General features: G+C 42.8%; 1 protein-coding gene across 7 annotated transcripts in view; it reads left to right on the top strand.

Annotated features, from left to right (window-relative positions):
- Positions 1 to 15613, top strand: part of RFX3 (regulatory factor X3) — a 220961-nt gene that overhangs the window by 73989 nt on the left and 131359 nt on the right. For 6 of the 7 annotated variants that reach the window (XM_061629144.1, XM_061629118.1, XM_061629109.1 and 3 more), the window contains exon 2: positions 2576 to 2700. In XM_061629144.1, the coding sequence (XP_061485128.1) occupies positions 2584 to 2700 (117 nt within the window). In that variant the 5' untranslated portion in view covers positions 2576 to 2583. Of the gene's footprint in view, positions 1 to 1599; positions 1669 to 2575; positions 2701 to 15613 lie in introns of those variants that run through there. The other variant, XM_061629090.1, reaches the window with a different exon arrangement.

Below are 15613 nucleotides of genomic sequence, written 5' to 3'. Positions count from 1 at the left end.
TTTTTACACATTTTACATATTTTAGCAATGCTATTCTCTATAGTGTTTTATACAATCACAAACGGCACTTTGTGATAATGTGAAAATATTTTGTTTGCCAGTGAACATACCATAATGAGTAAAGATGCTGGTATCAATTGTAATGTGGTAGTTAGGTTATCTGGGTTCTCACTTTGGGGAGCAAAGAGGGCATATCTTTTGAGATAAGGTTATCAGTCCATCTACTCCCTTTTTCTATCACTGTAATGCTATCACATTCTTATGGTATTAATATGTTTTAACCTTTAAAAAATGTTTTTAAAGCTTTTAAAAAAATGTTTTTAACGTTTTGTTTTAATGTATTTTAAGGTCTTTTTATGATGTTTTAAAGTGTTTTTAGCGTTTCTGTTTGCCGCCCTGGGCTCTTGCTGGGAGGAAGGGCGGGATATAAATCAATAAATAATAAATATTATGGAAGGGGAGATTATGGTTTGGGTGGAGGGATGTTCTGTGAAACAGGAATCCTTCAATGTTAATTCTTTTCCCCTCTCCCACCCTAGATGTTATACACATTCAAGGACTCTAATCACTGCATATTTATGTACATTTTAATTATTTATCTTGTCAAAAAGACTCCTGAAGTTGACTAACTGAAGCTAAAAGAGTGAGGGGTGGGATATTAATTTGAATTGGAGGAAACTCTATCCTTTGACCCTAATTAATCTTCTCTCCAAGAACCCTTGAAACTGTAAAAGGGGCAGAGCCGTGTCAATATCCTGGGAAGAGGAATGAAATTATGGTTTGTGGCTATGTGCTATAATTTCTCCTGGTTCCAATTTCCCACCCAAACTCTCATATGTTTCTCCACACACAGAGTGTACCAACTCACTTTGTTCTAAATCTCAGTAGTCACTGCTGTATGGCAATTGTACTGTGGTGCTAGTTTGCTGAGTTTCTGGGCCAGTGAACTAGCCCCAAAGCTCAACAGCCCTGAGTTGTGGGTCTCCAACATATTTTATAATCATTTGGAAGAAAATACCATTGATTTCATTCCCTGACAATCTCAGACACAACCACTGCCACTGGTCGAAGCAATGACAACAGCTATTATCTGGTCACATTCACACCATACATTTAAAACACTCTTTTCTTATACTACTTTAACAATCATGTTTTCCCCTAGAGCAGCCTTTCCCAACTAGTGGGCCACCAGATGTTGTTGGACACAACTCCCATCAGCCTCAGCCAGCATTGCCAACGGTCAGGAAAGATGGGAATTGTGGTCCAACAACATCTGGTGGCCCACTAGTTGGGAAAGGCTGCCCTAGAGAATACTGGGAACTGTAGTTTGTTAAGGGTGCTAACCTCACAGACCTACAGTTTCCCACACACTTAACAAACACAGTTTCCACCATTCTCCATGACTTGTAAAAGTGGTCTAAGAGTGTTTTTAATGTATGATGTGGATATGAATTCAGGGACTAAGGCTCTATGTGCTTGCTTCCCTAGCTGGTCAGTCACGACGACATTGTTGATTGCTGCATGGCAGTCGGCGCATGTTGTTTCCAGACCTTAAATATACATGTGGTTTGCAGGGACCGAAGGCGTCAGTGCAGGAACTGCAATGAATTGCGGGTTGGACTCTTAAGCTGTTCGCTGCTTATTTCTGCTAGCCTCCTGCTTCTGGAGGTAATAAGCATTAATGAATGTGAATATGTCTTATACTGTTCTATAGGAAAACAGTCTGGTCCGGTGCTTTCCTGGTCTTCGTTTTATGAATAACGCTCTTTATTTTTCCATCTTTAATGCTTTTACAAGAATTTCCTTTTGCTGCATATCTAGTTGTTGCAGAACCAATTGTGAAAGAAAACAAATTAATTCACAACCCATTATCCTTCCTATATAAAGTAGAGTAATACTTTTGAAACTCTGAATTTATGTATTTTGATGTTATACATACTGTGTTGTGTTGTCCTTTAATCAGTAGAATGTTATTCTGACTTTTTTGTTTTAAGTAAAAAGCCAAAATTTTACCCGGTCTCTCACCACTTTCCCAATACCTCTGGCATACTTATGCCAATGCAAATTCAGATTTAGTAGAAAATAAATTATTCAATCCATATTTAGCACTCTGCAGGCTTCAGTAAAGATCTGGAAAAGGAGATGCTGCAAATTGACTTCACAGTTTTCTTTAAATTTTCTTCTTCTTGCAAAGTTCTAGTCCATTCTTGTAGGAGGCATATGCTGTAATCCTACCTTGAATATAGGCCTTACATGCTTCCTATTCAGTAGCAAATGAAGAAATTGTACCCTTGTTATTTTCAAAACTTGAGCCAGTTACTGATCCATAAGACAACTTCTCCTCTTACTCCATGACTGGTAAGCTCACTCAGGAGACTTTGGTGAACTACTCACCAAAGCAGCTGCATGTGGGTAGATGAAGCTCATGCAAATGCTGGCTTATTAAGGGAACGTGGCACACTCATAAGGGGAAAAGTCTTTTAGTTAATATTTAGAAAGAACAAGTAAGTGATAATTGGTGAAAAATGAGCACAACATTTAATGTGTGTATATATATTTAAAATTTCTTATACAGAAACAATAATGCAGACATCAGAGACTGGTTCGGACACAGGTTCGACAGTGACTTTACAGACTTCTGTTGCTGGCCAAGCAGCCGTGCCGACCCAGGTGGTACAGCAGTTACCAGTGCAACAACAGGTAAGGTGCTTGTCAGATATGGATGGAACATGAAAAGCAAGTCATTTTTGTGTGATGCCAGTTTAGTCCTCCTGCATGTGGGATACCAAAAAGAGTTCTGTGTTTCAATTTTGCTCAAATTAAAATAGCTACCTTACAGTCTTTATTCAGGGAACGATTGCCTGCCTTCTTCTCCACTTACGTAGGCTGCTCACCACCCCAAACCAGCTTCACCAGAATCCTTTGGCCATCACCTGTGGAGTTAACTCACTGTGTAACAGGGTTCAACAGCAGGTTAAAACAATGTGTGTTTATTGCAGAACTATGTAGCTGTAAAAGTCAAACCAAACATGACATGGGAGATTTGAAATTGATATGTAAATGCTGTTAGCTCCATACAAGGGGTGGGGATTAGGTATAGATGCTGTTTCTGTCTCTCCTCCATTCTCTCAGAGCTAATAGCTCCTGTAGGTGAGACTATTTACATCGGGTAAATGGCATGGTAAAGAGCACCACATCTCTGATCTTCAGAGCAGCAGGCTGGGGCTACTAATTAGGAAAACAAAAAACCACAGGAGATCAGATCTCTTGCATCTAGGAGGAAAAATAAAATATTGTGTGCAATGCAGACCCGTGTTAACAGAACTATGCTGTGTAGATTGGGGCTTTCAGTCACCCACCTAGTCTTATAACTAACAAATCTAAGGCAAGACGAGAGAGACCTGTGCTATGAAGTTAGTATACAGCTCTGTGTTTCCCTCTAATTACCTTTCAGTCATGTTAATTTATACTGCAAAAGGTGAATGGTTTTAGGCTGAAATAATTATATACTCTGTTTTGAGAGAGACATGCAGTCACCAAAAAATAGAATGTTCTAGCTAAAAATAAATATTAATTACAAATTTTTAAGAAGCAACACTTTTGAGACTGCACCAAAGAGATTGTTTTAATCAAAATTGGAGCTTGAAGTTAAAACCAGTTTTGCCAAATAAAAACTTCAAATACTGACCGCATTCATCTTAGGTAAAAACAAGTATGTACTAAAAATAAAATTGGGTTGTATCAAGTGGTGTCCCTTGCACCACTGGAAGGCTTTTTGACCAAACAGAGACTTCTAGCAGTGGAAAGTTGAGGCAGCTTTTAGACCCTTTTAAAAGCATGGGCGGTGGTGCAGGAGCGGAGAAATTGGCAAAAATTGTCTGTCTTCCTGTTCCACTGAGGAAAGCCTCTGTTGGATCAAAAAGTCTTCTTTCAGCTCAAAGGATGCCCCTGGATACAATCAAGTGTACATACTACTTGTGTGGAGATTAACATAAGCATTTCAGACAAATACATTCTCTGCATTATTTTGTTATTTCAGAAAAATATTGGTATTTAGTTTGCTTTCTTTGAAAGTGCTGTAATTAAAATATATTTTCAAATTGAATTTATAAACCTGAATGAATCTTAAGCTAGTTTAGCTTCAGTTGGTCTTCTGTTTGAAATAGAAATTGTCTGAAGCAGTACCTTCCATGGTGTAATGTTTCATTTTTGTCATTCAAGATGGCTTTTAATTTTGTACTGAATGTTTTTATCCACTTTTGGTTTTGTTGACAAACATTGAATATCAGCATGCTATATAAATTAATGCTCCATTTGGTCCTGTGAGGCAGCAGATTTTACGCAAGCATGTAATTTGTTTTGGTATTCTTTACTTTTGCAAATGACAATGACAATAATGACTAATAAAGCACAGCGTTTGAGAGATGTTGCTTCAGTTATCACATTACAATCTATTTTGCGTCTTCTGATATCATTGAAAATGAGTGCTGCAGTTGACTAGTTGCTATTTCAATTTGATATTTCAGTGCTCAAAGGAAACAATTATATAGTGTATTACATCTTTCCTGACTCTCTTGGAAATGCATGAGAGGGTCAAACATGAAAAGTTGAATGGTGTGCTGATCTTGATCACCAACTTAATTCTGATATCTCAAACCTTTCCTCTTGGTTTGTTTAACATTTTCCCTAACCTGCATGGCAACTGCTTATGGTAGTTGAGCAGGGGTCAAAACTTGAAACAGAATAGGTTCCTAAATGAAAACTGGTAGAAAGTATTGTTAAAGATAAAATAACCAAGCATATAGAAGAGTGAGCTTTGCTGAAGCAGAACCAGCATGGCTTCTGCAAGGGTACATCCTCTCTTATTGATCTCTTAGAGTTCTTTGAGAGTGTCAACAAGCATATAGATAGAGGTGATTCAGTGGACAGAGTGTAATGGACTTTCAAAAAGCTTTTGACAAGGTACCTCACCAGAGACTCCTGAGGAAGCGTAGCAGTCATGGAATAAGAGGAGAGGTCCTCTTGTGGATCAGGAATTCATTAAGTAGTAGGAAGCAGAGAGTAGAATAAATGGATAGTTCTCTCAGTGGAGGGGTGTAGGAAGTAGAGTTCCCCAGGGATTGGTATTGGGACTTGTGCTTTTAATTTGTTCATAAATGATCTAGAGTTAGACGTGAGCAGTGGACCAAGTTTGCTGATGATTCTAAATTGTTCAGGGTTGTTAAAAGAAAAAGGGATTGTGAAGAGCTCTAAAAGATCTCTCTAAACCAACTGAATGGGTGGTAAAATGGCAAATGCAATTTGGTGTAAACAAGTGAAAAGCTATGCATTTTGGAGCAGGAACAAGACCTTGGGTTTGTAGTGGATAGCTTGATGAAGATGTCGACCCAGTGTGCAGCAGCTGTGAAAAAGACAAATTTCATGCAAGAGATCATTAGGAAAGGTATTGAAAATAAAACTGCCAGTATCATAATGCCGTTATATAAATCTATGGTGCAGCCGCATTTGGAATACTGTGTACATTTCTGGTCGCGTCACCTCAAAAGGATATTGTAGAACTGGAAAAGTTTCATAAAAGGGCGGCCAAAATGATCAGGGGGATGGAGCAGCTCCCCTATGAAGAAAGGTTGCAGGTTTTGGGGCTTTTTAGTTTAGAGAAAAGGTGGGCAAGACGTGACATAATAGAAGTTTGCAAAATTATGCATAGCATGGAGAAAGTGAATAGTTTTTCTCCTTCATAACACTAGAATTTGTGGGCATCTAATGCAGGTGAATGTTGGAAAAATCAGGACAGACAAAGGAAAGTACTGTTTCACACAGCGCATAGTTAAACTATGGAATTTTCTCCCACAAGAGGTAGTGATGGCCATCAACCTGAATGGATTTAAAAGAGGATGAGATAAATTCATGAAGGATAAGGCTTTCAGTGGCTACTGGCCATGATGGCTATCCTCTGCCTCCATAGTTGGAGGCAGTATGCTTCCAAATTCTAGTTGCTGGAAACAACAGGGGGAGAGAATGCTCTTTGCACTAAGGTCCTGCTTGTGGGTTTCCCATGGGCAACTGGCTGGCCAGTGTAGGAGCTGGATGCTGGACTAGATGGGTCATTGGACTGATCCAGCAGGCTCCTCTTATGTTTTAATGTTTGATAACTTTAATTTTGATGTCTCCATTTTCAAAAGAGAGATTGAATTGTGAAACGTTTTACATCTTTCCTGGCCTTCTTGAAAACAGGAGTAGGAGTTCAACTTGAACTGTAGAGTGATGTCATGCACATGTTCACTAGCTGTAGTTCTAATATCTCAATCTTCAAGGCAGAGAATACATTACAGTGCATTTTGCACTTCCCCCCATTCTTTGAAAACATATGAAGCTGGTTTTTAGACATGAAACGTGTCTGCAAAATTCCATCTTGCAAGCTCAGTGATGAACAGAGTTACCACATTACATACTCACAAATGGAAGACCAAACGGCCAAGGTAAACCAAAGTCCTCATTTAGTTGGCTAACAAAATATAAAAACACTAACTTTTACTTGAATGGGGATGGTTGAGTGGAAACTGTTCCTCCAAATGAAATTTATTTAGAAAATAAAGAACTGATGAAGAGGAACTAAAGATTTCTCTCCAGAGCAGCTTCTTATACAGGGCTTCTTATCTTTCATGGATGCTTCTTACACAATACAGGAACCGCCCTGTATTGAAACACCTGCTATCCCATTTCTCCTTTACTGGGTGGTGTCAGTGGGGAATGCACCACTGTTATGTTTTGGCAGTGGTGTATCTAGTTCTGTTCAGTTTTCTTGTCTTGTCCCTTCTTAAGTTTGGGACAGCGAGTCTGCTGCCCTACCGGGTTGCCACTCCTGCTTAGCAGTGGCAGTGCCCCCCCTCCTTCAGGCGACTGAAGTGCCGAGTGGAACGCGCCTTGACTCGGCCGCTACCGTCTTACGGTCCGCTTTACGTGGCACAGCTCCTGCTCCCCCCCCCGCCGGGTGCTCTGCTGTGGCTCCTTCTGCCCCTGTGGTTGCTACCATGGCTCACTTTTGCGGCCTCTCGGCACCGGCTCCCTGGGCCCGCTCATCAGGCATGCCGGGGTCATGTCCGCTTCACGCAGCGCCCCGCGAGGTGCCAAAATGCCTTGGAGCTATTGGCAGTTACTTTTCCCTCGTTCCCAGTGGCAGTCTGCAAGAGGGGCTCGCTTGGCGGTCCCTCCAGGTGGCTATCATTTGTCTGGGGCTCACGTTCCCTTCGCTCCTGGCGGCAGTATTAGCGGGGGTGCTCGTTTGGCTGACCCCCTCCCAGTCAGCCAGCTTGTTCCTGGGTGACTGCGAGGTAGTTGGCCGCCATCTTGGTTTTGAATTTTCCTGCCCTTTTTTATCGCCCTCCATTTGGTTGTCTCTTTTTTAGGCTTCTCTTTCTTCCACATCTGTTTTAGGCTGAGGGGTAGGTAGTTAGCTCCTGATCGCTAATACTACTAATCAGAAATAATAATAAACAGAAAACAACACTAAAGGGGCACAGAGGTGCCTGGATCTACAGTGCACAGGAACAGTACCGCACCCCCTCTCACTGTAGGCGTGTACTGAAATTAAGTTTCTTGTACAGTGCACAGGAGCAGTACCGCACCTTCTCCATTGTGTGCGTGTATCTGAGCTCTTTCTTTACCTTACTGCATCACCACTACTGGACTTGTCGCTCCCCTAGCCCTGGCATGTGCACTGTTGCCCCTTCCCACACTGCACTCTTCACCTGAGTGTGTCGGTGATAGCTACTGCACATCTTGCCTTTGTGCATGGATATGATGGTGGATCAGGGGCCAGAGGCAGCCTGAGCAACTGGGGCAAGCCAGTGTTGCAAGCCCCCTTCGCACCTCAAGCCTACAAAGCACAAGTAATCCAGTCTCCACTCCAAGGCTGTCGCTAAACCAAACCCTGGTCTAGCCACAGCACTCCCAGACGAGCATGATACTTGTCAGTCCCAGCCTCACAGGATGCTGGCCAAGAGAGATTAACAGCCCTCTTTCATTCACTTGCTGGGCCTGTCTCAATCTAGGTCAGTGGCTGGAGTTCACACGTCTCACCAGTCTGATGAGACTCCTGCACCTCTGCCTCTACAAGTGCAGCCAGTGCCCTCACTTCCTCAGAGGGCCACTCTTGCCCCTCTGCTGGGGTTGAACTTGGCTATGGAATTCCTCTCACAGTTGCTGGATACACTGGGCATCTCTTCAGCAGTCGCTGTCACAGGTCAATCTATTAGTTCAGTAGGGTGCACAGCGGCACTCTAGTGCTATGGGGCTGTAATTGATGGCGTTTGTATATTCTGGCCCTTGGCTACATTTCTGGGCTGCATCAGATTTGAACTGCTCCTATCTACTGTGTGCATTTGGTTTACCCCTTGGCTGGATTTCCTGGCTGCATTTAGAGCTCTAAATGGGGCACCTTGGCGAATATTGCATCCTGAAGGCAGATCCAGACAAGCAGACCGCTGCTGCTGCGGAACCTTGATAAGTTATCCACGGTTCCTGTCAGGCCAGAGACAAGACCAGGGCGGAAGGACACCCTCACTGCCCCTCCCCACTGTGTGCGATCATGTTTGCTCTTAGGGGTCGCTCCCCACCCCTCACGAGCCATGGTAAGTATCTACGCTTTCTGTCGAGACAAGACCAGTGCGGAAGGACACTCTCAGTGCCCCTCCCCACTGTGTGTGTTTGTTCTTGCTCTTAGCGGTTGCTCCATTCCGCACACGAGCCTTGATAAATATCTACGTTTCTTGTCAGGCCAGAGACAAGACCAGTGCGGAAGGGTACTCTCAATGCACCTTCCCACTGTGTGCATTTATTCTTGTTCTTAGTGGTCGCTCCCCTCCCCTCACAAACCATGATAAGTATCCACTGTTCCTGTCAGGCCAAAGACAACACCAGTGCGGAAGGACACTCTCAATGCCCCTTCCCACTGAGTGCGATTATTTTGGCTCTCAGATGTTGCTCCACTCCCCTCTGTGGTGTGCAGTTAGGTTGGCCTTGTAAGTCAATGCTCCCTGTACCGATGTGATTGATTGTTTGCCGGTATTTGGAACTAATCAGAGGCAGATTTCTTCCCCTGCCTCTGTGGGGCAGTTTTTGGCCTCCCTATTACCTCTTCTCTCTACCTTGGGTAGCTAGCTTTGGCTTGGCTGTATTCAGAGTTCCTTTGAGCTCAGACCTCTCCCCTCTTCTGAGTTGGGTCCTTTTTGGCCTCACCAATCCAGTCTTTGGCTGCATTTACAGCTCATTAAAGGTCAGACCTCCACCTTCTTGGCGTGGGGTCATTTTGGGCCTCGCTATTCCACTACGCTCCTCTTCCCGGGCGGATGCTGATATATGGTGTGGGTTGGCTTCCTTCCACTGTGTGTGCATATTTGTGACCCAATCACCCTGTGTTGGTTTTCTAATTGTTGTTATTTAGGCACCGTGCAGTCATAGGCAGCGATAGCCATTTCTTCAGCTGTCAGTGATACGCAGCTGCATCCTCTTCAGCAGCAGTCAGTGATACGTAGCAGTAGCCTTTTCACCAGCCGTCAGTTCCACTTTTCGCACAGCCTGCGTCAGAAAGAATTCTGCTGGGAAGAATGTTGCATGCAATTTGGGCTGCACAAAGTGTATATTGCCCCTAAGGTAGGCAAGGCGGTCCTACAGTGAGTATAGCAGCCAAACTTGGGCCTTCTATGTATTCCTCCTCACCAGTTGCACCTGAGCAGCAAGGTTGGTGTTGATGCGGCTTGTAGAACGTAATGGGCGCTTTTCTCATTCTGTCCAGTGATTGTGGAAGGGCTTAGCCTTTCACTCAGAACTCTGGGAAAAGGGCCTAGTTTGCCACCCAGATTCCTTGGGCAGAAAACGGTGTAGCCCTCTGCTGAGTAATTCCTGTCATCCTGTCTAGTGACTGAAAAAAAAGGGGCCCAGTTATTTCTCCAGCTTTGGCCAGAGATATGGCACTCTCCTCAGCTGGAATTATGTCCAATCCTTTGCACTGAAAGCAATATTTGATTTCACATTTTTTCCTTAGGCCTGAACTAATAGCAGGCCATTTGCAGGGGCAACAGTGGTACAATGTGGTGCCTCCTCTAGGGGCCTCGGTGTAAGTCTTTGAACAGTGGCTGGCCTTCATGGCCGTTCGTGTAAACTTGGCAGGATTCATAACTTAGTGACCCCTATAGAGGCCTCAGAGATTCAAATTGCATCAGCCTCAGTTCTAGGTTTCAGTTCTCCTTATCTCTATGTGTACCTTTGCAGGCCCTCCTAATTGACTGTGTAGCATTTATCCTTGGTAAATGATGTTTAGCTGAATAACATCATGAACCTGGTGGCTAGGGGAGTCATCACCAGCAGATCCCTGGGTGATATCATCTATTACAAATTCCATGCAGCCTTACTAAGGCTCTTTTCGATGTTCAGCAAACTGGATCCTCTTTGCTAGCTGTTTGTGTACGTTCCCTCTACATTAATCACATAGTCTAAGCTTACGGCTCATGGTCATGTCTGTCCTGAGGTGCAGTTCTCCTGGTAGGTGAGGATTGCCCACTCGTGTCCTGACCGTCATCAGTACTTCCCTGGCTGACTATAACAGTTTAGCATTTTTATTACAGTTATTAAGCATTCAGTTTTAGTAAGACTTACTTCAATGTCTATCTTGTGTATCTGGAGCTGAGAGCAGTCCACCCTCCCCTTGCATCTTTCAGTCACGACAACTCCTGTGTGAAGCTACATAACAGCTAGATAGAGGACATTGGAGCTCTTTCCCCTTGGGTGGAGTCCATGCTATCATGCTGTCATTATATTGGACCAAGAGTCCCCTGCTATCTTTGAAGAGAGACTACTTCAGTGGGGCTTGGAAGGTCACTGCAGATGGGCTGAGCAGGCAACAAGTGATCCCAGGGGACTGGAAACTACATCTGGAAGTTTTTCATCTCCTTCTGCTAGTTTCGACAGCTTGACAGTGGATCTGCTTGTTTGAGTCACAACTCTCGGCTTTCCTGGTACTTCTCCTGGTACCCAGACACAAGGGCAGAGTCCATAGAGGTCCTTGGGAATCTCTGACTGGACGGTCTCCTATTTGGTTCCCTCCTGGGCAGAGCACTGTGGAGTTTTTGTCACTATAGGACCTTATCTACTGGCTGCGTCAGCTGTAATTCTCAGATCAGCTTGTCCTCTTAATAGCAGATACTTGGTGGTGGCCAGCGAGATCAGATCCAATGATATCAGATCTTCAATTGCATGGTCCAGTCTGGCTCCTGGATCCCGACTGGTTGAGCCTGATGGCTTGGAGTTGGAGCAGACACAGCTGATCTGCACAGGCCTATCACAGAAGGGTGCTGACGTCTAGAAGGCCTTCAACAAATCGCATCTACCAGACTGCATGGTCTGCCTTCTCTGATGGCTGTCCTCCTTCCCCTGGCAGTGTGTCACCATTTTTCTTCCTGGAGGTTACCAAAGGTAACGCAAGCCCTGCAGCTACCTTCCTTGGAGCCTCTTAAGTCAGTACCATTTCGACTGTTGTCCTCCAAGATTCTGTTTCTTGTGGCAGTCACCGTGGCAAGAGTTGGGAGCTTTGTCATCAACACACCATCTCTGCATCGCCCATAACGACTCAGTTGTGCTGCATCCAGATCTGACCTTTCATCCCAGAGTCAATTCAGTTTTCCTCTGCAGTCAGGTCATTGGGCTTCCCTCGCTCTGTCCTGAGCCCATCCATCCACTGGAGAAGGCCAGGCACTCGTTCAAGGTTTGGACCCCCCTCAAGGCCTACCTGTCTTGAACCTAGGACATAAGATTAACAGTTTCACTGTTTGTATCCTTTCACCCACGGTCACTGGGGAAGAAGGTTTCTAAATCCACTTTGTCTTGTTGGTTGCATGCCTGCATTGCACTGGCGTATGAGTCGCTTAAGCTCCCAGTGACTAGTAAGACAACGGCGCATTCCACCAGGTCAGCTGCCACTACGGCCGCTTTCGCAACCAACACACCTCTTGCAGATATCTGCAGAGTGGCTGTTTGGTCTACTCCACACTCCTTTATCAAGCATTATAAGATAGACTGCTACACCTCTGCCGAAGCCTGTTTTGGGAGGCATGTTCTGCAACAGGTCCTTTCACATGAGTAAACAGTGGGTGGTCCCTCCCTGTTGGGGCTGCTTTGGTACATCCCATGTGATGGCATGCTACCTGGGGAAAACAGACCATTGGTCTCACCTGAAGGGTAGTTTTTCCAGGTATCGTGCCATCACAGCCCTCCTGGTTGGAGGATACCTGGGTGTTGGTACCACCTTCTAAATGGTTACTGTTCAAAGTTGTATTGATTTTAGTTTATAGCCCTAACATCTCTTAGGAGTGAATGTGATTTTCTCTTACTGGGCCAGTATTAGTATCTTCTTTGCTGGCAGGCCTCTTGGCCGTTGTACCTTTTCAAATATCTCACTTTGGACTCATTGCAAATGGGATGGAGTAGGAGGGGCACAATCACCAAAAGTCTTGACTTCAGTACATTCTTGCCTTCAGGCTCTAGATGGCGCTATAACCCACATGATGGCATGATACCTGGGAAAACCACCCTTCAGGTGAGGCCAGTGGTCCGTTTTACTTGAGTGGGGATGGTTGAGTGGAAACTGTTCTTCCAAATGAAATTTATTTAGAAAATAAAGAACTGATGAAGAACTAAAGATTTCTCTCCAGAGCAGCTTCTTATACAGGGCTTCTTATCTTCATGGATGCTTCTTACACAATACAGGAACCACCTGTATTGAAACACCTGCTATCAGACCCATTTCTCCTTTACTGGATGGTGTCAGTGGGGAATGCACCACTGTTATGTTTTGGCAGTGGTGTATCTAGTTCCGTTCAGTTTTGTTGTCTGGAGTGCTGTTTTTCTTTAGCTTCTTCTCTGCTGTCAAAATGACAGCATTTGTTGGCTTGCTGACCTGCTCAGTTTTTACTTTTCATTGTACTCTCATTTCTATTCCATGTAAGTTTTCTGTATTTCATCTTCTTGTTAGGGGCTCTTTGAGCTGTCATTTGGTATTCAGTAAATCTGCAGTTTTTAAGATCTTTTTATTTCAAAACTTCTTCCTTTCTTTTGCTGGAAAGAAAGAAGATAACTCAGTTATCTTCTTTTGATACAGTTACCCCCACTGCTCTTTCTTTTGCCATTTCTTTTTGACATTGTTTTCCCTGAGGACTGCGATGGTGAGGTTGATTTTATATTTCATTATCTTGCCAGTTTCAAATCCTATAGTGCTCACTTTTTCTTTCATAAGTTTGTGTTGTCTTTTCTTTCTTTGCTGCCTTTCATCGTGTGATTGGATATCTTCCCTGGTGTTTTGAATTTTGACCAGATGTAGGGAGCCTTTGCCTCCAGGAGTTGCTGAACTAGAACTCCCATCATCCCTAGCCATTTGCCATGCTTCCTGGGGCTGATGGAAGTTGTATTTCAGCAACATCTCAAAGGCCTGTGGTTTCCCACTCCTGGAATTTGACTCTGAATGCCATAGGAAGCTGTCTTACACCTAATCAGACCATTGGTCCATATATATGGGGCTTCCCTTGCACTTTACCTAGAGACTGCAGTTAGTGCAGAACACTGCAGCACAGTTGCTGACAAGAGTGAGAAGCTAACACCTCTGCTGAGAGATTTGCACTGGCTGCTTATTTGTTACTGGGCCAAGTTCAAAGTGTTGCTATTGTATTGGTATATAAAGCCCTTAAGAGCTTGGGACCAGTTTACTTGCAGGATCACTTTACTCCACATGTGCCCACTTCAGTGCTGTGATCTGCGGAACTGGCACTGTTACAGGTGCCACATAATACTCATTCTGCACTTGTAAGAAATTGTTCTTTTAGTGTGGCAGCACATACACTTTGAAACCCTCTGCCTATTAAAACCTGGCAAGTGCCTTCATTGCATTCTTTTCAGCGCCTGATTTTAATAGACTTTTAAATGTTTTAATTACTTGTTCTTAACTGTTTTTATTGATAATTCTAATATTTCTTGTAAACTGCTTAGAGAATCTGTTATAATCAAGCAATACATAAATTTTGTTAAATAAAATAACAATAACGAAACATTTGGGCAACTTGATAAAATATTTTAAATAAAAATATTAAAATTGACCCATCTGTATAAATGTAATATAAATTCAAAGGTAAAAAGAGATGATGAGATGTTAGAAACAAAACCACACACAAAGCTAGGAAAGCTGGCATCTCCCCCACCCTCCAGGCTTTGATTGCTGGTGCTACAACACCACCACTCTGAGAATGTTCAGTTTTACATTTTCAACTCACATAACTCATTGTGTATCATAATAAGGTAAGTATAAGTATTGTTTGAGGACAAATTGCTGTCGGGGTATGGATATTGCTGTACTTTAGAAGAGCAATAGATCATTTTTTCAATCTACAAAAGAACCTTGTTGCAGCATATCACAAATATGATTATGTCCTCTGGAGCCATGCATAAGAACATGTGCCCCTTTTTACTGATAAGTCTCCTTCGGTGGCATACAAATCGAAATGCATTTGGCACAATCATAATCTTCGCAGCACATCTGATTGGCACAGTTATTATCTTCAGAATACAACTGTTTTGTCCAATTATAAGCATCCCTTGTATTTTATTGATGTGGACAGGAGAGGAGGAAAGATGGCGTTTAGATTCAGACGCACATTTCAGTAGCCTAGTAAGTGCTATGTTTGTTTTAAGTTATTTCGATGCTTTTAAATTTTAATTACTGGAAACTGTCTATCCAGACGCAACTAAAGACAACAAGATAATCCTCTGAGCTAACAGTGTTGGGAATTTAAGACTTTGAAGGCTAAAAAATAAAATAAAGAAAACATAAGGAAATCGTAGCGGTTGCCAGTAAACTCCTACGGACACCCTGCAGTAAACTTCTTAGTAACGAGATAATTAACTATGCTTATTCTATAACCGAACTTTTAAACTCTACTGGCTTGTGAATTGAAAGAGAGTGTTTAAGGACTTTAAATTTGAAAAAGATACAAGAAATAACCTCAAGGCATAACGTTGCAGCTGTACCTCTATCTCAGGAAAGAATGGTTCTAACTAGAAAATCCTATAGAGAGTTGGGAATATTACCCACTCCACTTACTTCACTTACTTCTCAGAAGGAACCTTTGAACAGTTCTAAGCAATCAAAGATTACGAGATACTATAAGAAAAAAGAAACAACAATAGTCAACTTAAATAATGACTCAAGCCTGAGAAGTAATGTGGCTGAGTTAACGTTAAAAAAATCTGCCTTACAACTACAAGATATTAAAGGAACATATCCTTTAGGACCACAAAATTGTGAAGAGTCTTGTTTAAACCTAGCACAAGAGATGAGAATGGCAAAGGAACTAGAGGTTATCTCTCCAGAATCTAGTATAATTACCAATGAATTGTTTAATGAGATATCTCTTTCGAATTCTATGCCCACACTAGAATCTTCTCATAATGATCTACTAATTGATTCACTATATCATACTAAAGATTCTGAAAATCTAATGCTTCCTTTAGACTCACCTTTGCAAGAAAGTCTTATGGATGTGAATTCTTTTGATCTTACTCAGTTTATGGAAAA

Source organism: Rhineura floridana, chromosome 1 (genome assembly GCF_030035675.1).
Source record: "Rhineura floridana isolate rRhiFlo1 chromosome 1, rRhiFlo1.hap2, whole genome shotgun sequence".
Lineage (NCBI taxonomy): Eukaryota > Metazoa > Chordata > Lepidosauria > Squamata > Rhineuridae > Rhineura > Rhineura floridana.
Note: the sequence above shows the minus strand (reverse complement) of the source record. Positions and strands in the feature narration are given on the sequence as shown.